The sequence below is a fragment of the Nymphalis io genome, chromosome 15 (genome assembly GCF_905147045.1).
Source record: "Nymphalis io chromosome 15, ilAglIoxx1.1, whole genome shotgun sequence".
In the NCBI taxonomy this organism is placed as follows: Eukaryota; Metazoa; Arthropoda; class Insecta; order Lepidoptera; family Nymphalidae; genus Nymphalis; species Nymphalis io.
Genome location: NC_065902.1, coordinates 371346 through 398062, shown reverse-complemented (window position 1 = coordinate 398062; position 26717 = coordinate 371346). Strand labels below are relative to the sequence as shown.

Genomic DNA, 26717 nt, shown 5'->3' with positions numbered 1-26717 from the left:
GTAGGCACCTTGGCCGCGGTACGTAAACTCCTTGGGCGGTGAGCCCGCATCTCGCACCTCCTTGCTCTTCATGGATTGGAAGCTCTGGTCAGCGAATGATTTCACGTGGCCCTGGGTTGATGAAAACTCACAACCTGCCAAAATGGGTCAATAAAACTTACGATTGTAACAGTTGTAATTTTTTTTCGACAATGACGACATTTGTTTCACGGTAGGCATTCCTCAGTGGACCGTGAAATTAAAATATAAATTAAAAAAAAAGTCATCACTGATCTGTGCAAGATCAAAGGGAACATCTTTATATACGATTTCTACTTAATGCTACATACCAATTAGGAAAATTTATGAACACATATAGGGCATTCTGTAAGAACTAACTCGAAACTTACCGCAGAAAACTGTCGTGAAAGTTAGAAAGAGATATGCGACATTGACTATAAAAATTATAACATTTCAAGAATACACGCATCAAAGTAGTATATCACCATAAGTCAGCATTTCACGGGTGAGTAATGAAGAGTTCTTGCAGACTAGCCGATTTGATGCGCGCAGGCGGGTACTTGAGAAGGCTCTAGGTGTGTGACACTGCGCATTGATTTATCCATACAGCGCCATGCGAAGCCGCGATCATAAACACGTATGAGCGATTAACTTCTAGCGTCTGTATCCTTAGTTAACGTAACTGACTTGCTTTTTAGGGCCAGTCGTTCAGTAAATTTATTTCAATACAGTACATATATATATATATATATATATATATATATATATATATATATATATATATATATATATATATATATATATACAGTACACACATATATATATATGTGTACTGTATGCGCTGAACCTAACAGTAGTAAGTGTTTTTGTCTCCGGAGTAGTAAGTATGTACCTTTAGATTCCGCGCCGGGTTCGGGCGAGTAAAGGTTGCGCAGGCGTTCCTCCCTGAGTCTGTACATGTGCGCCCGAATCTCTTTTTTCCGGGAGAAGTCCTCAGTCTGCTGCCACTGAAAACAGAGTAAGAGTTGAAATTAAATAAATGTAGAAAAAAATGTTATCGTACAATTATTATGATGTGATAAAGATTATTATTATTCTTCATATTATAATCCTTCAGAATTGATTATTGATAATTTTACGATATTATGACATTTTAATTTTTTATTTTATACAATTGGTAGGCAAATTGACAAACGACAACATCTCTAATGCACCACCAATCTTGGGAACTAAGACGTTATGTCTTAGTTCCCTTGTGCCTGTAGTTACACTGGCTCACTTACCCTTCGAACCGGCACACAGTAATATTTAATAGTGATGTGGAATGTGTGATGACTGGATAGTATCTACCCAGACGAGACAAAGCCCTAGATGGGCTAAAACAATTAAAAATATGTCAAATTGGCGATACCATTATTTGTAATAATTTAAAAATACACTCATCAAAGTTGACTTTGATAGACTGGTCCGTTGGCACAGTTAGCAGTGACACCGCTTCCGGTTCGGTTGCTGATTCGCCTCGTCGGCTAGATGTAAGGCCGCAGAACCGGAAGTCCGGGGTTCAATTCCCAATTCGGGCCAAAGAAAATTCTCAGTAGCAGCCAGGAGTCTGGAAGTTTGAAGCCGTTGGTCGTGCGCCTAAACTCTTTCCGGTCGTGTCGGATTGCCATCCCATCGGATTAAAAGAGTTAGGGAATAGAGAGTGCACCTGTGTTTGCGCACACACCTGTGCTCTATAATATCTCCTGCACATTTGGCTAAACACCCTTGAGATTGGCAGCCATGGCCGAAAGCGGTCTGGAGCACATTATTATTATGCGGGTTCGATTTCAAGTCTTAGTGAATTATGTATAAAATTATGTATATATATTATCTAGGACATTATTCACAAACGGCCATCTGATCCCAAACTAAGCAGACCTTGTACTTTGGAAACAGACAACTATATACTACACATAGTAATTTTCTTTTGTAAATACATACTTACGTATATAATTATATATAAATGTGTATAGTAGTCGGCTGTTAACTACAACACATGCACTAAGTTCCCTTCATTAGGAACATACAACCCTGTGAGTAAAATGTATACAATATATATCGAAATAACACAGTACTACTAGTAACGTAGTTCGTACTTACCATCCGACGTAATACGTCCTCGTCGCGAATCAGGGATACGTCTCCTTCAGACATACTGTAATTAACAGAAACATAAGTTTAATTATTTTTTATTAAACAGAAAGAATCATAACTTATTTCTGTTTCTTACACATCTTGGACAACCTTCTTTACAAATATTGTCGAAATAATTTTAATCTAATTTTAAATGAATATGAATAATATTACTAAGGCTGTATAATTAAAATCGAAAGTGCCCAGTGGTTAGAACGAGTGAATCTTAACCCATGACCACAAGTTCTAGGCCAGGCGAGCACTACTGAATTTCCATGTGCTTAATTTGTGTTTATAATTCTTCTCGACCACAGCTGTAAAGGAAAATATCGTAAAGAAACAAGTTTAATATTCTAAATTCTGCCACATGTATATCCACTATAGGAACAGTGTTGTGGAAAACGTTCCAAGCCTACTCCTCAAAGGTAAAAAAGGAGCTTAGTCCAGCTATGGGACATTCACAGGCTGTTAGTAATAACAATCTTCGATATTTGAATATATAACGACGACAATACAGTGAGCATTGTGTTGATCATGTTGATTCAAAAGTGCCCTTATAAGACTACTCGAATAAACAATTATTTGATTTGCATGTTATAACTGTCGTCATCATTTAGTTCGTGAAAATATTTCACAATGGTTGTTACATGTCTTATTTATGTTCGGCGGCAGTTGTGTTTAATAAGAGTAAGTCGTACACAAGGCCCCAGACTGGTCTGATTCGTTCAATTATTGTATCAATTAATAAGATTGCTTATATAAACGATTGTGTGAGATTGCTGTTGTCACTTTTATTTGTCGGTTAGCTTTATATTTAATTGCATCCTGTAACAAAATAGCTTTTTAATGAGCACTCGAATAATAATAATTAATATTTTATAATAATAATTAATATTTTAAGATTATCCGCAATCAATTTAATTACATTAATATTATATATACATATAATAATAATGTCCTCCAGACCGATTTCGGCCACGGCGGCCAATCTCAAGACAGATTAGAAAACTACGTAGGAGATATTATAGTGCACAAGTTTGTGATATGTACCGTAACAGCCTGTGATGTCCCACTACTGGACTAAAGGCCTCCTCCCACTTTTTGAGGAGAAGGTTTGGAGCTTATTCCACCACGCTGCTCCAATACGGGTTGGTGCAGCATTAGTAAATTATAATCACAAATTAAGTACATGAAAATTCAGTGGTGCTTGCCTGGGTTTGAACCCACGATCATCGGTTAAGATTCACGCGTTCTTAACACTGGGCCATCTCGGCTTGTGTGTTGTGATATACACATATACCTATAATACAAAAAGAGTTTAAGCTCTGAGAGATTAACTCTTATTGATTAAACATATAAGATGAGTTAGTATTACTTTCGTTGAAAGAAATAATAAAAAAATTACAATTGTTACTTTTTTATAATAAGTCTATACATAGTATTTATTTATTAGTAGTCGCAGTTTTAAAGCCTAATTTTTTTTACTGATATATCATTCTAGTATATTCCTATTTAGGTTGAACTGGACGACCATATGGCAGGCCATATCTGGTACCACCCGCCCTTGCCCCGCAAAGCTTTATATGGACTTAGGCTTGCATATTTCAGCGCATGGAACCGATTTAAATCATTGAGCAAGGATTTTTAACAGCTGTCCTTTATACAGCATTTACTTGTTATTGCAGATATAAAAATGTATTGCGCAATAATCAGATGAGTTTTAATATTTTTTTTACTTTATAAATCAACTAATACGTTTAAACTGAAAAACAACACTGGAAGCAATTAAAAAATCAAAATTCATGTATACTTTATTCAAGTAGACTTTTGAAAGCAATTATGAATCGTCATTTTACTTATTTGTTTATTGATATAAGAAACACCATCATATTCGCAAAATTAACAACAATATATACCGAAAATAGTAGGCTAGTACAGTGTGATTCACCATTACAGGCATTTACAGCTATACAATTGAATAACACTGATAAGAAAATAAACAATAAAATTCTATCAGGCTATCATTGCACTCTTAACTTAATGGAGTTATAAAGAAATAAACTAAACAAAATACAAAACAAAATTAAAAATATATACTGCTGTTAATTCAATTAATGTTTTAAGCTTTTTTTTTTTAAGCGTGGCTGTTTAATTAAACTTTTAAAGATTATTTATGTAAATATGTAATATATTTAAAAAGTTTATTTGATTACATTATATTTATATTTCTTCATTAAATGATGTTAATCAATGTTAATCATTCAATTACCGATACTGTAAAGAATACAGTACAGTACAGTAACAGCCTGTGAATGTCCCACTGCTGAGCTAAGACCTCCTCTCCCTTTTTGAGGAGAAGGTTTATAGCTTATTCCACCACGCTGCTCCTATGCGGGTTGGTGAAATACACATGCGGCTGAATTTCAGTAAAATTCGACACATGCAGGTTTCCTCACGATGTTTTCCTTCACCGTCAAGCACGAGATGAATTATAATAACAAATTAAGCACATGAAAATTCAGTGGTGCATGGCCGGGTTTGAACCCACGATCATCGGTTAGGATTCACGCGTTCTTACCACTAGGCCATCTGGGGTATAAAGATTAGTTAAGTTTAAATAAACACCTACATAAAAATAATAGCAATACGCGTACAGTCGTAATAAGAACAACGTCCAAGGTTGGTCATTTATTTCACTTGCTATGATTTGTAGCTGATGTTATCTAGGGCTATCAAGAGTGTCACGCGTCGCAGGTTCATTTCCCGTACGTGATAAATGTTTTATCACTTATAATATTATATATACCTATTTGTTTATTACGGTTTAGATAAAATAGATTGAACATAATAATTATTAAAGTAACTAATAATTATTAGAGAATGTAGCTTCAGTGAAGAATAGCCAACTGCTCGATTACACAGGATTAGTAAATAAGTCTTTCGTGAAACAATGTATAGGCTTTTACAACAGGACGCCAGAAAACGTTCAAAATTTTTCAATTAAGAAATTAAAAAAAAAACGTTAAGGAACGCTTGTTGAAGAATATTAGAAAACCAATGACTTTTTAGATGATTGTACACCTTGGGAATGAAATGATCGCCTCCAGGCAATTAAAATTAAAAAAATATAATTCTATATCGCGTAAAACTTTACAAAAAATTAGGTTAAAAAAACACACCGTGTTTTTTTCGCCGGTTCTTCTCAAGCCTAATGTTTGTTTCCGAACTGGTGGTAGATATATGACAATCAATACGCAAGTGTTACGCTTCGATATTGTTAAGTATTATTATTGTGCAAAAGTTTTCAAAATCACAGATACATTGTAACACTTTTATGTGGTCATGGCACGGGAGTCTAAACGGCTGTTTTTACTTCCTAATTTGGAACTGTTATCTTTAATTCCTTAACAGGATAACCTAAGTACATTTTATTGAAACGACCCGAAACTTGAACCCAGTACCTCGATTTATGCAGCCTTATAATCTAGCTACTGGACCAACGCGGCAATTGAAATAAATTAATAGAGAGACAGTTCTGTTACATAAGATATTATGTTTAGTAAAGTTAGATAAAGTGACAGGCGGCGTCGGGCGACGTCTTCGGCGTCAGCTCGTAATGGACATGTCAGGTCACCAGGTGACAAATGAGCCGGAGAGTTATTAGTGTTGATGTAAAAGATAGAAAGATAAATGAATGTATTAACTGTATTGCTTCGAGATTTTGAAAGTTATTTTTAATTTATTTTTTATCTTCTTATTTAGTTTATTTGAACTTTACAAAAAACTATAAAAACGATTTCATAAGGCCATTGAATAAGCCATTGGTATTTTAAAGCTTTTGATTATATGAAAATCTGCAACATATATGCTTCATTTAGTTACGATTTCGGGAGTCAAAGATTTTATAACAAATAAAGTCTCTTATGACAACTGTTTGATGAATAAGTTTTAGTATAAAAAAAGTTATTCTTAGTGACTTTCCGAAACATGCATTCATTTAATTCTGTATATCTGTCTATCCGCGACATCCTCGTCTGCGTTACTTTAAATCGATTTTTGATGCAATGTAACGTATTATATATTATAATTTAAGGTTGCTATTTTGTAAGTCAAAGTATCTACTTTTGCCATCGCTCATAGACATTGATTCTGTAAGAAATATTTACAATCCCTTACATCCACAATGCCAATGCGTCAACAATCTCGGGAACTAAGATGTTATGTCTCTTGTGCTGCTTCACTCGTCCTCTAAACCATAACACAACAATACTAAATATTATTATTTGGCGGTTGAATCTGATGACTGGGTGTAACCTAGACGGGCTTGCATCACCAAGTAAAAAAACATTTTAGGTAATTTTACTTGTAATAAAATTTGTTGTCTAGTCATAGAACTAAAAAGGTTTGAACCCATTACTTACCACACCTGATCGTTCGCATTTCGTTTTGACACATAGCACAAATTAAACTAGACCAATGCTTATAACTTTAAGAATAAGGACTAATTTTCCATTTCTCGAGTACACATACGGCTTAGCAAGATTAGGATGTCGTAAGCACATGGGTGGTCAAGATATCCGTGTTATGAGTCATGTCGGTAGATTAATCTGACATGCAAGATGTAATTAACTTTAAATATTAAACGAGAGGTGAAAATTAATGATTATTTCGCGTATCTTCCCTTATGTAAAATGAATATATCTGGAGTAAAGGTACTTGTTTCTGTATAAAAATTCGCAGATATATTTAGTTTACTTAAAAAAGCATGATTGTCAAAATTAAATTAATTAATAGAATTGTAAATTAATGTAACTTCATTTGAGACAATTAGTTTAGTTTCTTGGCGGTTCTTCTCGGAAGAACACATGTGCACATTTCGAAACAATGGCAGCTTTATATTTATTACTATCTTGTAGTATAACAATGATAGAAATGTTCCTCAAGTGGTCGAGGTCCTCATCCTTATCCTCAAAAGGAGCAAGTTTGCAGCTTGGTCAATAGTTAGCTTATGTGACAGACTATCATCCGACACTTGCAGGTTTCCTCACGGTGTTCACCTTCACCGTCGAGCACAAGTATTATAAAACAAATTAAGCACGTAAAAATTATTTCTTGCTTTTCCGGATTTGAAGCTGCTATCTTCGTTTATAATCTATTAGGACAACTCATTTTCATGTCTGTAATAACAAGTGTACATAACACTTGTTGCAATAAACAGCAAGAGTATAGATAGTATAGAACCTACACTCTACTCTATCGGTGTTTTGTATTGTAACACACGTGGTGACGTTACTCGATAAAGAAAATGCCTTGTACTTCAACAAACAACGGTAAAAATATCAGTGTCAACTACAATGTTTACAATCATACGGGTATTTTGATCGGTTACAGCACGCTCAGTAATAATGAACCACTAAAAAGGTTAACGCCCTTTTCTGATAATTTAATTTTAATTATCAATACCCCTTTAAAACTTTAATAGATCAGCTATTTGATTATTTGTTTCTCTTATTTGTTTGTTTGGACAAGAACTCTTGATTGAGAAAATTTAGTATAAAAATTTATTTGAAAAACAAATTGAATTTAATAATGAACTAGCCAGGAATCTTTGTTTAATTCTTGCAAGCTGTGACGTCATTGCACTGGCACTCCACGTAACTGACTCATCTCTCAAATTTAAGACATATGCTGCACAGGGTATACTAAATTAGTAAAATATTTTCAAACAAAAGAAGCGTCACTTCGGATTCAGACAATAATGTGGTATTTGCGATTGCGATTTTCGATTTCGTTTGTAGAAATGGATAAAATGTACAGAAATTACTATTATCTATGTCAGTAACAATAGACGTATTATTTTAATTGAAGTTCGAACTTAACTTAGATGGAATAGACTATCCATGATAGATTAATAGGAAGCAGGGGCTTGTATTTAGGGTGTGTTCCAATCAAACAAAGGGCTATAGAATGAGAACTTATTTTAAACTTGACTACAATTAATTTAGTGTATAAAAGTTAAAAAAATACATGCATAGCTTATTTCAACAACAAGAGGAGTAAAAACAAAAAAAAAGACATTTAATTGACGCGATATCAATAGTCGAAATCTTGAATAATCTATGATTTTCATTTTGGATCCACAAAAAAATGGCGTCATTAATGTTGGTGATGTTATCATCGGAATTAAAGTGGATGTAAGTGGTTACCTTGAACAGTGTTGTATTATAAATAAATCAAAACTATTTGTAGTGCATAATACAGCAAAGCCATTAGCAAATTGCACGCAATATGTAAATCTAAGGTTTGTTTATATTTACTCCTTCTTCGATTGGAATAGAGTATACATGGCTCACTGGACAAGTCACATGACGATTGACAATTTTGTTTGTAGAAAACATGTCACGTGATCAAAGATTGACAAAAGAATACGGTGGAAGTCGCTTCGACTCCAATCATTTATCAAAGGCATGTCGGCTATACTGCAAGAACTCACTTCGTGTCTTAGATGTGCAATTTTGGAAAGAAACTTACTGGTGGTAGGGCTTTGTGCAAACTCGTCTGGGTAGGTACCACCCACTCATCAGATATTCTACCGCAAAACAGCAATACTTGATATTGTTGTGTTCCGGTTTGAAGGGCGAGTGAGCCAGTGTAATTACAGGCACAAGGGACTTAAATCTTAGTTCCCAAGGTTGGTGGCGCATTGGCTATAAGCGATGGTTGACATTTCTTACAATGCCAATGTCTAAGGGCGTTTGGTGACCACTTACCATCAGGTGGCCCAAATGCTCGTCCACCTTCCTATTCTAAAAAAAAAAAATACAGTCAAAGTTGCGTGTTTAATTCTGACATTTCACAGTCGTGTCGAGAATATCGCTGATCGCTGTAACGCCTGGAGTGTTGACGATGTAGTGACGCATATTTTGTATGTTGTGCTTAATAAGTAAGTAAGCATAACACAACTTTCCTTGTTAGCCTTGAATCGCGATATAACTCAGCGACCGCTGACCGTGAGCCAAAGAACAGTCGACGAAGTTATTAACATTGATACCTATACGGTGTGAGTACTTTCGAGAAATACCTTAACATAGATTTGTTATAAATAATGCTCAAATTAGTTATGACTAAAATAATCAAAAGTGACTGTTATAAATAACAATGATTTTTTTATAGAATAGGAAGGCGGACGAGCATATGGGCCACCTGATGGTAAGTGGTCACCAACGCCCTTAGACATTGGCATTTAAGAAATGTCAACCATCGCTTACATAGCCAATGCGCCACCAACCTTGGGACCTAAGATTTTATGTCCCTTGTGCATGTAACACTGGCTCACTCAACCTTCAAACCGGAAACTACAAGTACTGATGTTTTGCGGTAGAATATCTGATGAGTGCACTACCTACCCAGACGAGCTTGCACTAAGCCCTACCACAAGAAATAAATAAATATGTCGAAATCATAACTATAATCCTAATTGTTGATATTCATAAGTTTAATCAATTTTATCGTTGTTGTCGTTTTGTCGAACGAAGATGAATAATATATGAAAAATATGAATACATAGAAAGAGAAAGAGAGAAATAAAACAAATACATATCGAATTTCTTACGATCTATGATGAAATGGATTACTTGTATCAGTTACGCAAATGAAGGACATGTCCAAGATTAAAATAATACTTAACACGCATTGACTGAGACGTAACAACGTTATTAACATGAAGTATTACAAATTAACGCGATGATTGTTTTTACACGACTTCACTAAGTTTCTATGGAGGTAATATCACCCAACAACAAGATATATATATTACTAATAATTAATATTTGTTTTATTTATATTCTATGAAAGTCATTGAAGAATCAAAACCTAAAAAGCTATTAATTTGAATTGGGTAATTATAGGTATTTAAATAAATACTTAATTATATTTAGCTTTAATCCTTTTTGTAAATAGTAAATTAACAGCCTGTAATTGTTCTACCGCTGGGCTAAGGGAGTCTTTTGGATCGAGGGTTTAGGGGCTTTAATTCCTCTTTACTGTTCCAAAGCGAATTAGAACATACACACATTTTGACTCAGAATTTGCAGTTGCTGAGCACGAGATTTTCGTAAACACAAATTAAGTTCACGACAATAATAATCCAGATGTAAACCCGCAATCTTCGGTTGAGAGTCACATGTTGTGACCACAGGGCTGTTTCAGTTTTTCGTCGTATTTCAAGACATTTTTAATCAAATAAAAGCTAAATATAATATGAAAGCTAAAATGTTTCACCTTCAAAAAAGAATGTATTCGATGATTACTGGTCGTTCTTAGAAAATCTTATCTAACTTTGAGAAATACAACCGCTTTCACTGACCGAGAACACCGTGTTATTGACAATTGAGAGCATTAGGATTCGAAACACAGACTAGTTACTATTCTCAACGCGAACCCGCTTACAGTGACGGAAAGTGATCCTCCGGATATGGGAATTGGGAGCGAACCATGGAAAACACATAAACGTGTAGAAAACTAATGATTGCGTTTGACTTTCTTTACTGTATGCTTTCATTGATTTATAATCAACCACGTTTGTGTAGTGCATTTTAAGGCCGCAAATCTTCTTTTCTTCATTATTTTTGTATTTGTTTTGACAATATTATTGTTTGTTTACTTGTTTGTAAAAATACTGCTTAGTTTGTGTTTGCAAGTCCTAAATATATCGATTTTATGATATAGTTTGTATTTCTTGGTGACTTAAATAGAGCTCGCGGGTTGAAGTTATTAAATTCTATTATGGAGGATATTTTTTTCTCCCTTTATAAAATTCTCGACAACACATTTAACACACACAAGAAGTAACATTAAAAACAAAAACAAATCTAAAAAAAGGTTCGCACGTTATCTCTTATCCTCCACAATACTTATTTCCATAAATAATCCGTTCGCAAAAATTTTATTCATTTCATCTATCTTTACTTTATTCTACAATAGCCTAAAAAAGCCGAAATGGCTAAGAGAGAGAGAGAGAGAGAGAGAGAGAGAGAGTGGTAAGAAGGCGTGTATCTTAACTGATGTTCGTGGGTTCAAGCCCGGGCAACTGAATTTTCATGTGCTTAATTTGTGATTATAATTCATCTCGTGCTTCATGGTGAAGGAAAACATCGTGAGGAAACCTGCATGTGTCTAATTTCACTGAAATTCTGCCATATGTGTATTCCACCAACCCGCATTGAGGCAGCGTGGTGGAATAAGCTCTCAACCTTCTCCTTAAAAAGGGAGCGGAGGCCTTAGCCCAGCAGTGGGAGATTTACTGTTACTGTACAATAGCCTGCGAGGGTGTATGTCCTTGAAGTGAAGATATAATTTATTTTTTATTTTTTTTTTATTTATTTAATACTTATATAATACTTTAGGTAATTGTAACGTACATATTGTAATAGTATATATACATTACTTTAAACATTTTGATATTTCTACAAACGAATTTAATCATTTAATAAAATCGGTACGTAATATTTTCTAGACCCGCCGTCTTATATAAGGATTATGTCAAATAAAGCAACATAAAAACTAAACCAAACAACTGTTCTAGAATTGTTAAAAGTTACATTATAGGTAATACCTAGATCACCTACGTGAACATAAAAATACGACCATAAATCATGATTCAAATTTACGACTTGCGCAGGAGTTGAACGCGAAAAGAATTATGAGTTAAGGACACGAGCGATTCACAAACACCTACTGCACATATGACAATTTATTCTATTACACGAAGTTACAAATCTTAGCCTACCGCGGTTACGTCAGCTTCTTTATAAATATATACAAAAGGATACCGGTATGATATCACGACTTCATTTATTTTACCTAGATCAGATTTGTTCACAATTTTCTCGCATTTACTTCCCCTTTATTCCTAATGGTGTTGCCTGCCTACATTGCAAATTTACATAGATATAACAACATTAACAAATCGACCATTTATCACTGATTATGTCAAGTATCTGGGCGAATAATTAGGCTTTTAAGTTTCATCAATTTAGATTCTTAAAAAACCGGTTATAAGCAAACATTTATCAGTAAAATGACCTGAGACTTTGATCACGATTTTGAGTGAACTTTGATTATTGATAGAAAATATTTTAAATACTCAATGGACTGAATAATGCTTTCATCCTTGGATTAGAACTAATCATATTGAAACTCAGAACACAGTAACATAAGGTTTACTTACTCACGGGGAATTAATATGATTTGGATAATTGTTAAGAATATTTTGTAATTGGATACTTTAGGTAATATAATACTTTAGGTAATTGTAACGTACATATTGTAATAGTATATATACATTACTTTAAACATTTTGATATTTCTACAAACGAATTTAATCATTTAATAAAATCGGCACGTAATATATATTATATTGTATAATTAGATTGCGTTTCAAAAAATGAATAAAAGTTGACAAAAAAAAATCAAAAATTACCTGAGGTTGTAAACAAAAATAAAACAATATTATGCATTTGTTGGTGATATTCAGAATAACTACAAACATTTGTAAAACATAGAAACCGTCAACGATTGCAGTGGAAACACATTATCATATATATATATAGCTTGACGAATACTTTTGCGCGTCATCTCATTGTTGAAACTGATTGTAAACATTTTAAAAGCAAATATTAATATGCCTGGGCTCCGATATTATAAAGCATTATACTGTATATATAACAAATTATACATTTATTTCTTAGAATTAGTTTGAGAGCGAATCAACGGAGAAATACTGCTAGAACTTCTGCCACTATTCCCGACGTTGTTTTGTATATACTTAAGTCCTTAGTGTCATTAATTGCTATATGTTATAATGTTATAATAAATTTAATTAATTGTTATATAAATTAATTGACATTATTTACAGAATATATAGTTATAGTATAATATAGTTTAAAATGGTATTAAAATACATCAAAGCGGAATCGCTACTCGTAATTATTTCGCTACTTTCTTTTACGCTCTATCACACCGGCTTATATATATTTATATATATATATATTACATATATTAGTATATATATATATATATACTTATATATACTACATATATTATATATATATATATATATATACTACATATATTAGTATATATATATATATATAATTAAAATTAACCGTCGCATTAGTGATTATCGTGCACCAACAAAGATGGACTCACTCTCATAGTCCGATGGGGCAGCAACCTGATGAGCTCATTTCCATTCAATGAAGGTAAAGGATAATTCTATGAGGGCGCTCATATAATACATGGGTGAGACAGAAATAAGTACAAACTAATACAGTTTGTACTTATTTCTGTCTCAAGAACTCAGTTTAAATATCCTTATACAGTAATGTTACATAAGGATGTTTTAAAGATATAAGTATTTACTTAAAGAATTTTTTCATAGTGCGGACATTTCGTTGTGACCTTACACTTATGAGAATAGATTAAAATATTTAAGAATACAAAAATTCTAAGAAACAAAATTGCTTTTTTATAAAAAGCAAATATATGCGTGTTTCCGTTTGTGTTTTGTTATTATTATAATGTGTGGTATTTCGTTTCTATAATATCTGTAATTATGTAACAAATGTAATAAATATATAAAATGACTTTGTAATGTTTTGTACTTTTGAAATTAACAATAATATATATATTGCTACTTTTTTGCGAATACATTTAATCTGAATAAGATATTTCAATTTAATAGTAGTATTAGCTCTCTGTGCTTAAAATTCCACATGCTGAGAGCCGATTGGTTCAGGGATTAATTTAGATGTCACAATGACATTGATATAACTGGCAACGATTGATACGGATTTAAATCTCAAATACAAGGACCTCATGACTGATCAACCTCTAAGCGATATTTTTTCAACTAAAAATATGTATAGAAATAATTAATGTTTCGTTTAGTTACTGTTATAATATTACCGATACAAACTAAATTTAGTCGATTAGCTTAATATAATGAATGTCTGCAAAACATTAATACAAAAATCTGACGTTGCGATGGATTGGATCGGTGATTATTAACGATGAAAACAATCGCAGCGTCGCATTGAGCCAATTTGTCGTCAAATAATTTTTTTATACGCATGAAAACAATAAACTTTGAAATATGTTTCATGACTATTAGCCATTTTGTAAATAAGTTGTGTTAGTTATGAGACACATTCAAATATATTTAATATCTCAAAATGTTACATAATTATATGCGCCTGCGCATGATTTTTTTTACGGGTTGAAACCTGTTAGCAAATTTAACCGGTCCCTTGAAAGCATTAAAAATAACAATTTTATTCAAAGATTTATGATGCATTCCGAGTATTTATAGCTTGTGAGACATCGATATAAATCCAACCCCGCAGTGCGCAGGCTCAGAGTATGAGGCGCACATACTCGTGTGTATATCGGAAACTGGTTCCTCGCTGCGAATCTTGTTAGGGTTGCCAGTCTATAGTTATAAATTATTGATTATTTAAATATTCATTGATTATATTGTCATTATGTAGTTGATTTATAGCTCTTTATAATTCTAGTTACTTTATTATCTTTTCTCCTTAAATGTTTTATGTTTAATATTAATATTACGTCAAAATTTATAGCCGTCCTAATTTATTTTGAGATAAACATTGATTTATTTTTATATTAACGTTTATGTATCATGAATTAACAGCTTTTAAATAAAATTTTAATCGTATTTTTTAACATGATTAAATATTAAGGATATTATTGTATATTATAACACTACGTGCAGTTAAGAGACCGTATGGCCCATTGGCAAAAGCATTATATTACATACATATGATTAAATCACATATATGATCTGATAAGTAGAAGTATCCCGTAATCTAGCTCACATTCAGGACACAAATATTAGAATTATTTCCTACACATACTGAGTCTGTATAATATGTCGTATTCAATTAATAGACGATGAAATTGATCATATATTACAATCTGTATTACAATGAATTATAAACAACAGGATATTTTGCTTCATGAAAGGGCCCCCCCCCTTTCATGAAGCCTTACTCTTACTCAAAAATAAAATTTATTGTTATTTTAATCAGAATACAATAACAATTATATAAACTTTTAACTTAATTAATATATAATCTTGCACCTGAAATGCCATATGGTCGGTAAATGTCCCATTGCTGAAAAGAACTCTCTTGATGAGAAGGTTTAGAGGTTATTCCAGCTGGGACAATGCGGACAGAATTCCATCAATTAAGCACTGTATTCTTGTCAGACATTATTTTATTTGGCAAACCATTTTTTACGTTGACATTAATTTATTTAAATTAAGCTTTAAAAAAGTTAGGATATTATAATATAAATAACTATAACATTTAAACCATGAAAATATTTATATCAAATAAATTTTTTCTTTCAATTTTAAAACCATTCAAATAAATATTTACATTAATATACGATAAGAGAAGCGTTTGCATAATACGGCTATTAAAAATGTTATACATATCTCTTATGATAAAAAAAAAGTCCAACCCTATACCGGTCAATCTGGTTTATTTCTGCAAAGCCTTACGCCAACATTGGCGAATAACATAATATCAATAAGCGCTATATATTTTACTGATTCAAACATTTGCAACCAATATGGATTACAACGCCTACTTTAAGATATAAGATGTACAGTTTGCCACGGTGCCATAGTGTAACAACTCCATAATATAATAAGACCAGGAAGGTCGAAAATATACCTAATTATTGTCTCTTAAGTTATTTCTTTGCCTAATACTTTAACGGTTTCTATAGTTGTTTGGAGGCGTTTAGTTAAATGCTGTCTTCTTCTTTTGAATGTCAAATCAATGGCGGAAGAAAGAGATAAATCAGCATTAAGTCTCTTATGATGATTAATCTGAAATAATTTTCTATACCATTTTTTTACGGTCATTTAATTTCTCTTGGTGCCAAAATAAAGAAACTTTTTAAAAGAAAAGAAATTTTTTAATTTGAAGTTGAAATTAAATAGTATTTTATATTTTTTAGCCAACTTCCGCTCCATGATAATGAGAACGCACTATTTCCGAAACATGTTCATATTCTTATATATAATGTATATGTATATACATACGACCAAACGGAGAGGATACCACTGGTTTTAGTGGGTAGTCAGCGCCGGTGAGACCCACATACCGCCCTACTTCAAGTGAACACTTCTACAAAAAAAATTCAGTATACCGGCGCAAACCCTTCTAGCTCCACTGTGCGCAGTAAACCTATTACTTTATAGGCTGATCTAGCCGCAGTCTTAAGAAATAAAACAAATAAATCAACTTTAACGCAGATGAAGCTGTAGCATAAAGATGAGTTGACGTTTGATGTTTTCAAACGAAATTAAACAAGCGACGAATGTTTGTTTTGACGGAACCCAACCGACATTCTCTGAAAACATCCGCTGTCCATCGTTAGCAATTATCGTTTTAATTAGCTTGATTAAGCAATATTTTGTATATAACCATTACTTTTCACTAATTTGAAGTTCGTTGGTCTATTGGCTAGCTGGGTTAAAACACATGTCGAGGCATTGAAAACTTTGAGTCCGGAAATTGATGGTGTTTACCGTGCCTAGGAAAGCACGTAAAATTGTTGGTCCTGCGCCTGAACTCTTTCCGGTCGTGTCGAATTTGACACCAAGAGAGTGAGAACATAGAGAATGCACTTGTATTTACGCACACATTTGTTTATTGTAATATGTTCCGCGCAGTTGGTTATTCTCCCTTGAAAATGTAGTGGAAATCGATCAGCAGGATCATCCTCATATTACCTTTCTAAATTAGTAAATTAATTAATTTGCTAGAATATATATCTTAGTTTATTATGATTCCATTTCCACTAATATACATTCTAAGTCGTTATTAGTTTCCCGCAAGCAATATACAATTACATTCTAAGCTCTTGTTCTTGTAACTATCTCTATAAGCCGAAGTCTAAATTACTATCGGAAATCTATTAATACCATAAACGCATTTTCTCCACGCAATTGAACTTAAATTATTGTAACTGTTTGTAAGATCATTCACTGTTTTCTAGCCCTTATTCCATTCTAATAGAAAACAGAATCGTCTGATAGTTAAAATGTACTTGAGTAAAATAGTGCAACAATGTAGCGAAAAGCCTAGGGTGAGCATAATTGTAGCTAAGATTGTAACAAGCAAAGCTAAACAATCGTGTAACGAACGCTTAATGGTGTAAATATTTAATACTTTGAATAAACTATGTTTTAGAAAGACGTATATACAGATGAAATAATATCTCGATATTTATTTACATATTTATAATCACAATCTTTTTTTTTCTTTATTTAAATAGTCTCACAAAACCTTTGAATAATCATGTTATAGTATTAAATTAATGTAAACTGGTGGTTTGTGCAAGCTCGTCTGGGTCGGTACCACCCACTCGTCAGATATTCTACCGCAAAACAGCAGTACTTGGTATTGTTATATTCCGGTTTGAAGGGTGAGTGAGCCAGTGTAATTACAGGCACAAGGGACATAACATCTTAGTTCCCAAGGTTGGTGGCGCATTGGTGATGTAAGCGATGGTTAACATTTCGTACAATGGCAATGTCTATGGGCGTTGGTGACCATATGCTCGTCCGCCTACCTATACTATAAAAAAATCCTACCTATGTGTGAATATGTATTATATATATGTATATAGAAGAATCTGAAAGAAATACAGTAGTTATCCTTATCTACCAATTTTTTTTTATTTTTTTATTTTTTATATATATATATGTGTGACGAGAAAACTTTGTACCCCCTTTTTAAGCAGATTGTGCGCCCGAAAAATTGAGATTTGGCATGGTTAACGTTAATATGGAGATGAAGTGTGGAAAGCTAAAATGTATGTACAATTGTATTATAAATACATTATTAAATATAATATAACATTCATAGTTTACGTTCATACTGTTAAACAAACAACCGTTCGTTGTCAAACGTTTTTTTTTCATTACATGTTGTTTATATGTTATTGCCGACCAGGTTACGCCAACTCAAAAAATGAATCTAAGAAAAAAAAAACAATTTATGAATTAGAATCGAATTTCGACCACTGCTCTTGTATTAATTAAATACCATTAATGTTATTATTTACTATTATAACATGTATATAATATTATTGTTATCACTAGTAGTTCACATAGGCGATGTTAGTGTCAACAATGTTTTAGTCTTATTTTATTATAGTAATCTTTTTTTTTTTTTTTTTCAGCCTTTTGCCGTCCACTGCTGGACGAAAGCCTCTCCCATAGAACGGCAGTAATATTTTATATTACTGGCGTATAGTAATCTTTTATATAACAGTTTTTACTTCAAACGTTTAAGATAACTCGATACCTTATTACGTTACAGCAACAAAGCTATTGTAAATTAAACCTTATCATTTGTGGATTAAGAATTAAAAAAAATTGCCGCAAGTATTTTGTATATGTCTGCGTGTAAGCATAATAAGTACAAAACCTTCACGGTATCGCATCTTGGAGCTGGTCAGTGCAGTTTGCGAGCTATTGTGCAATTTATGTAACGTCTTAATACTTATATATGGAATGAGCTATGTCTGCGACTATGTCCGTTTGGACGTCGCTTAGGATATAGAATTTAACTATACATTCCTTTTTAAATAAGAATAATAACAATGCATGTTTAAGTAACTACTAATATTTTTATTTACCTCTCCAATTAAGCGTATAGTTTGTGTTAGGAGTGTGGACGACAAAAATTCAAGATTGAATTTGCGACTTTTACATCGCTAGGCGGTCTTTAAACCAATGCGCCATAGACTCTTTTATATACCCTTGATGACAAGACAGTTAGTTTTAGCCCTCATTACTATTAGATTAGCTTTTAGCTTTTATCTTTTTGAATCACATCAAAAACCGTCCTATATTTTAGTATAATACATACACATACATACAGGTTTTCTGATATTTATTTTATTTTTTACTTTTTATTAACAATATATATTTCAAAGATATCATCAATCTGCTTAATTACTCATAAGTTTAGTGGTAGAGATCCCCACATGGTTCGGACCTCGAGTCAATACGAAGAATTTATTGACTGCATATAATAACTTTTTGTAGTCCCGACCTGAACCGTTGCGGTTTGCACAACAGACTCACTGACCCTCGCAGGACCTCGCAGAGCATCTCGGTTTTTTTAACAAACAAATAAAAGCCGTCATGCTGCCTACCAGCGGTGAGAGATGAGCAATACATAAATATGTGCATCTAGTTTACATGTTTGTCCGTCTGTCCATTCATTTATCGGTGACGAGCGAGCCGCTAATGAAACGACTCAATAAGAATAAGGTTATATAAATATATGAATGATAATATATTCACGTATCAATTTGAATTGCAATTTATAAACGTAGTCGGTTGACGCAGAAAAGGTGATTTATTCGCAGTTTGTTTACATGTTTGTTTGGGATAAGAGCCTTAATGAACACCATCCTGAATATAGCCTGTATTCAAATATCATGTCAAAGAATATTTTTATATAGGATTCAGCTATTTTATAATTGTTTGCTTAACAGACTACTATTTTTTTAAGGCAGACTGATTTGAATATGTGATGTGGTGGTACTTACCCAGACAGATTTGCACAAAGCTTTCTCAACAAGAAACATTTTATTTATGTTTTGGAGGCAGAGATGATTCGTCTGTTAGTTAAGTTTCATTACTTTAAAATACATTAATTACATTTATGAAAGGATCCTTAAGGTAAGACAGTAATGCGTGATTTTTTATTCAATATAATAAAGATGGGTATCTGATAAAAAAAATATTCCTCACACCGTATGCTACCAAGCAATGAGAACTAAAATGTTCCTGTGCATGACACTGGCTCACCTACCTTAAAACTGAATCCGGTTATTGAAAAAGTTTAATTTTTGTTAATATACGAACTACATGACTGCAGTATCTGTTTATGTGTCGTTAAGTAATGAGAACACAATACTTATTACAATAATTCGTGTCAAGGCGTCGATATGCGAATGGTTTTTTTTGCAAATGACATCACATTACAATATTCTAGAAAGGAACGAACAATTATTAGAGCTTCGAAGAAATCGTAGGTGTTTGAACGTTACGTCAGCTTTTGTTTATAAAATTATTATTAATTAATATCGTTTTATACATATAAACTGAAATTGATGTAATAATAATTAATAAAAATATTAATTTTTATTTTAAAATGGATACATTTTTTAATCTTGGACATCGAATCTTCAGGATGTCTTTATTAAAGACCAAATATTTACAATTGCGTCACAATTTGTTTTAAGCAATATTATGTACTATGAGGAAGGACGAGGAAAATCCTTTAAAATATGCCATTCTAACGTAGGTATACACATCGTGAGGAAGCCTGCATGTGTCTAATTTCACTGAAATTCTGCCACATGTGTATTCCACCAACCCGCATTGGAGCAGCGTGATGGAATAAGCTCCAAAACCTTCTCCTTAAAAAGGGAGAGGAGGCCTTAGCCCAGCAGAGGGGCATTCACGGGCTGTTACTTAACGTAGGTATATAATGTTAATTTGAATTGTATTTATAAAATATTTACAGTATTAGGTACCAATGGTAGTCTAAAATAAAAAAAGGTGGTGTTTTGTTTCCTCGCATATATTAACTTAAAAAGAGACAATTCTTTGGAAATCGCAGACAGACATTTCAATTTTATTAATTTGTATAATTTATTTTATATTAACTTTGCGTATTAATTAAGCTTATATTTTTATTTATTAAGATGTTTCTAGTCTAAATTTTATTCATCTCCGGTCAGTAGTTTTTGACTGAAAGAGTGACAGAGGTCCATCAACCTGTCCTCAAAAAAATTCGCGTTTATTTTAGTAGAAATAAATAAATTACAATGAATAAGCAATACTTCAATAAATGTAACTCACCAAAATGAAAGAGTTAATATAGCAATAACACTGCATATAACACAAGGATCAGCGCAAGTTGCGCACGCGCAGGCGACGCGATACAAACGCGACCGTACTGTGATATAGAAGTAAGATGGTGACGGGTGGAGCAAAACCCACCCACGCGGGCTTGGCTCACATGTCGCCGTTCACGAATATATATCGATGGGAAGTTTATGTATTTACTACAAAGATCGAACAAGAGGTCTCCAAACAAATAAGCACCATTTTAACTATAGGTCTATCTTGTGATCTATTTGTTTGTTTTTTTTTTTAACTCGATCTTTCAAAGATTGAGACGTCGCCCTGTCCCGCTATGCAAATAATACAAATCACTTTATAATTAAAAAAAAATCTTTACTTTTTTATATTTATTCAAGACAATGACCGGACGTGAGCTGGAGCAGGTAAAGAAGCGAGCCTAAACAATTACGAAGCGTTCGCAGGTTCAATCCAAATTATAAGAAAAACAAATAATTAACATGTTATAATAACGGAATAACAACAAAAATAAGGATAAACAAAAATAAAAATAAACTGGTCTTGATTGCTGTAGGTTCTTGACCTTCCGTGATCAATGGCAAATTATCTATAAGAGAAACAAATATTTCAACGAGCCATATTTGTATTGCTTTTTTCTATTCAGAAAACAACATTAGTTAAATGTAAAGCAACTCGGTAGTATGGAAGGTAGACTCTAAAGAGAAGAAAGAGAAACACTCAATCTCAATATTAGTTACTGCATATAAGTACATAGAAATTTACGGAACCAGTGTTATATGTATTTATGGAATTGACAATTTTTTTTATGGTATAGGTAGGCGAACGAGTATATGCCAACTTGATGGTAAGTGATCACCAACGCCTATAGACATTGGCTACATTGACATTTGACATTGGCATTGTAAGAAATGTTAACTATCGCTTACATCGCATGGCATTGCATCGCAACCTTGGGAACTTAGATGTTATGTCCCTTGTGTCTGTACTAAAAAAAACTTATGTCGTATTGCATTAAAGGTTCATTTATTTTTTTATGAAATTAATATTTATAGCAACATGTAACCCAAAAAGCCATATAGCTGATCTATGAATAGGGTTGCCACATTTTTTTGATAAATACTCCGTTTATTGCAAATTACTATAACCTCATAAAAAATTTAAATTTATTTGTCAATATTTTTTACCGCAACCCAGAGAGTATTATAAGCTTAGAAATAATTAATCAATGCCAAGTTCACATCCGGGCGCTGTGACATTTTTTGTTACTCACAGAATCATTAGCGCGCCTTATTAATTTGCGATGGGAATTGATTTTATTACTGTGTCGGAGACATTATGTAAAAGGGAATGTTTGAACAATAAAATATTACTGGCAACCCTATCTATCATAGTACCATGTTAGTGAAATTGCAAATGACGGCGGTAGATTTCAATCTGGCTCTCATTTGTCACCAGGCTTACCTGTACAGGGTTCCACACACCAATATATATTATAATATCTCGATTTTCCAGTCTTGAATGTTTATATTATAAAGCGAACAGCTAGTTTTGATGTTTGTTAGAGGTTAATAAGCTAAATATGTTATGTACTCGTGATTATGATTGAATAACATGTTACATATACATAAATATATTTATTTAATGTCAATTTCATGATGGTTAAATGGTATTATGATCTAATAAAAAAATATACATAAAATATACTAAAATATCCCTTTTACCATTGTCGGCGCCTTGTGTTGTCCTTTCCAATCATTTCTACCTCATCTCATAATTCCAGTTACTCTCTTACAGTAATATCATCCTTTTCAAATAACCTTATCTTTTAAATATAAAATGTTTAAATTTTAAATCAGTTTGTAGTTAGAGGCATGAGGCATTAATAACTTTAGTGGATGTCAGATTGTCATTGACATCGCGCTAAATTTGGCGCTGACAAATTTTAATGGAATGATTTTGAGAGAATTAGTGATAATGGCTGACAGTGCAGTTACATTCGGAACGTTTGGGAATAAGACTTAATGCTTGTGTTTTTCTATCGTTGAGTTAAGCTAGACAAATATTTTAGTGTAAAACATTAAATGTTCTTTAAGAAAGATATATTGTACTTATATAATAAGTTTTTATTGTTTTTTCATATTCGTAATTGATTTCATATTCGTGATTGATTTACTATAAAAATTAGTGGAAAATATAAAACCGAATAAACTATATAACAAATATATCCGAGTTATTGTATTTTACTTTATGTTATTATTCTTAAAATGAGATAAAAAAGAGAAGTGAGAGAGAGCAGCTATTCCATTCAAAATATATGACACAGAGTTTCTTATTTATTTTTAACTGGCAACACAAATTGTTAGAACAATTCCAGTTAACCATCAACAAACTTTGAAGAAGGGTTATACTAAATGTTTCAGAATGTAGATTCTACCAAGAAGAATCGAGAAGACGCTCACTTCCATCAATTTTATTACAAAGTTTTGTTAATTAAATGCAATTAAATTTATATTTATTCTGTCTGAAAATCTACCACTAAATAAACCTGCTAGATTATAAAAAATAAGAGGTAACTATTAAAATATAATTTATTTTAATTAAACTTCCCATTATCGAAGTCGGTAAATAATACGAAAGTCAACAATACTTATACGTAGTAGCGGCACGTCATCGCTGGATTTACGTTAAATAATGTGTGGGCGACTCCTCTCAGTGACACTACACGTTGCAATTTTACCCATTACTTTACAATTAAATGTATCAAGGATGCGTGACAGTCGGAACATGACGGAGAAAGAGGCAAATAAATAAGGCGTTTTATACTGTGCAGGGTCGCATGGATGATTATTGTATATGATTATTACATGTAATTTTCTGATTGTTAAAAAGAGTAGCTCCGTAAGTTTCTTGTCGGTTCTTCTCCGTATCTACAATCCGAACCGGTGGTAACTTTTTGTTAAAAGACGTCTACTCGAATGAAGTATATTTTGAATATTTGACTTCTGATATAAATCCAATTAATATGAGTAAGTGTAGATGTCATTACATGACCTTCTTTTATTCCGAAAAAAACTTTAGAGCGAAGTAGATATTATAATCATATAATTTATTCATCATCTAAACATATAGTCCCCGAGCTAAGCAAATACCTGTAGTATTTATGAACAAGGTGATTATTATAAGGAACATAACGTATGGGCTGACTATATCCAGGGTGTTTTAAGTCCAAGATCTTTTACCGACGATATTTTTCTTCACCACCGAAATCTACACTAATCTAAACTATTATTATAAATTTGTTGACTGCCTCGTTGGTCTAGTGGCTTGATGTTAGGCCGCAGACCCGGAGATCGTGGATTCAATTCCCAGGTCGGGCCAATAAAAAGTTATTGGGTTTTTCTGTCAGAAATTTCTCAGTAACAGCCCGGAGTCTGGAAGTTGGAAGTGTGTTCACTCCCGTGCCTCGGAAAGCACGTAAAGCCGTTGATCTGCGCCTGAACTCTTTCCGGTCGTGTCAGATTGCCGTCCCATTGGATTATGAGAGTTAGGGAATAGAGAGTGCACTTGTGTTTGCGCACATACTTGTGCACTATAATATCTCCTGCATAGTTGGCTAATCTCTCTTGAGATTGGCCGACGTGGCCGAAATCGGTCTGGAGGACATTATTATTATTATAATGTCAAAATAGCTTTGTCTGCTTATTACTCTTCAACAGCTAAACTACTGAACCGAATTTATTGAAATTGTATGAAGCAAGGTTGAGCCCCAAGCAAAGACATAAGCTACTTTTTTATACCCAACACCTACCCCGTATCTCTATCACGGGGACGGAGCCGCGGACGAAAACTAGTGAATTATAAATACAAATAACTTAACTTAAAAACTCAAGTTTTTGTCTGAATTATAGACTGCGGTCTCCACGAACTGTCGTAAATAAAAAAATACTACGTGGAAATATCCACGTGTTCTATCTCTTGGAGTATTTTTGCTTTCTTATTTTGCCTGCAAAATATTATTGCACATAAAAATACATACCGACATATGCCTCAACAATTAAAGCTTTCTAGTGATGCGAAAATAGTATGAATGAACGTTGACGTTTTGTGGCTATTGTTGTATGTTTGTAATCCAAGCAGAAATAAAACGTCTTAGTGCACAAAACTATATGTCATTCATTACATTATTTCGGTTTAAGCTGTTTACTTTTTGGAGAGCACTGGCTCTCCATAAACAGAAGACACATTATATAAACTAAATACATATCAATCAGTTAAGTGTATATAATATTTACAGTTAAGGAGAAAAAAATACCGTAAAAATAGTAGTAAATAAAACCAAACGCTTCTAAAACGTCGCCAAAATACTGAAATACAAGATTAATTAACATATTCAAAGTCATTCCAATTATAGCGATTACTTGATGTAAATAAGGATAAATAAGACATAAATAATTGCATTATGTCAAAACAAATTATTCATCAAATTCGTACTATCGCGTGGTTTAACAAAACAGTTCCAAGTAAATTTTGCTAAGCCTATAAATTAACGTGATTAAAAACTATTATATAATACTATAAACGAACGGACATGGGCACTGCCATTTTGGCTATCGAAGTTTATAGATTTTATTTGTGTGGACGAGCAAAACTTTGATAAGTAAAAGTTAATTTTAATAAAAATAATATCAAGACTCAAAAATATGACAAAGTTGAACAAATAAACATAATACTAAGCAAAAAAGAGATTTCGACATTTGACAGAACAGAAATAGAAAACAAAATTTCTAGATTGGTAGTATAATATCCAAAAAATATAAAAAATATTTTTTTAAAATACATACATAATTTATAACAGCCAAAAAGGGTAATATAGTTACCACGCCCCGCCGTAATGTATTTTTGCAAATGAGGTCATTTATTCGCTACTTTTACATATGTAATTCTAATATAGCAGCTACCGATAAAATGTAACCAGTTTAACAACTCCATCCGTTTTTTTATTACACCATCATTACAAATGACAATTAATTTACATTTATATATTATTAATTTATATAATGATAGTAATCGATTTATGTAAATGATGCTTTTAACGGAATTGCCCTTTAAGAATATAAGTACTACACCTAAAATGCACGTATGCGCAAGAAAACACTCAAAATTTTCAATCGAAATGGAACAGTAGTTAGAACTCGTGAATATTAACCGATGATCGTGGGTTCAAACCTGGTCAAGTACCACTGAATTTTCAAGTGCTTCATTTGTGATTATAATTCATCTCGTGCTTTACGGTGAAGGAAAACATCGTGAGGAAACCTGCACGTGTCTAATTTCACTGAAATTCTACCACATATGTATTCCACCAACCCGCACCGGAGCAGCGTGGTGGAATAAGAGGAGGCCGTAAACCCAGCAGTGGGATATTCACAGGCTGTTACGGATTTATATCTTAAGTCAATACAACCACGCCAGACGCAGCGCATCCTCAATCGTAACGAATACAATTAAATCCACAAAGCATTAACTGTATAAT

At 32.8% G+C, this 26717-nt stretch overlaps 1 protein-coding gene across 6 annotated transcripts in view; it reads right to left on the bottom strand.

Moving 5' to 3' along the window:
- Positions 1-26717, bottom strand: part of LOC126773703 (microtubule-associated protein futsch) — an 83226-nt gene that overhangs the window by 39282 nt on the left and 17227 nt on the right. For 4 of the 6 annotated variants that reach the window (XR_007669763.1, XM_050494781.1, XM_050494783.1 and 1 more), the window contains exons 2-4: positions 2143-2197; positions 893-1007; positions 9-134 (exon numbers count right to left, since the gene is read on the bottom strand). Coding sequence is in view for 5 of the 6 variants with exons in the window: in XM_050494781.1 (XP_050350738.1) it covers positions 9-134; positions 893-1007; positions 2143-2196 (295 nt within the window). In the remaining variant the exon portion in view is untranslated. Of the gene's footprint in view, positions 1-8; positions 135-892; positions 1008-2142; positions 2198-21160; positions 21241-26717 lie in introns of those variants that run through there. The other 2 variants (XM_050494782.1, XM_050494784.1) reach the window with 2 other exon arrangements.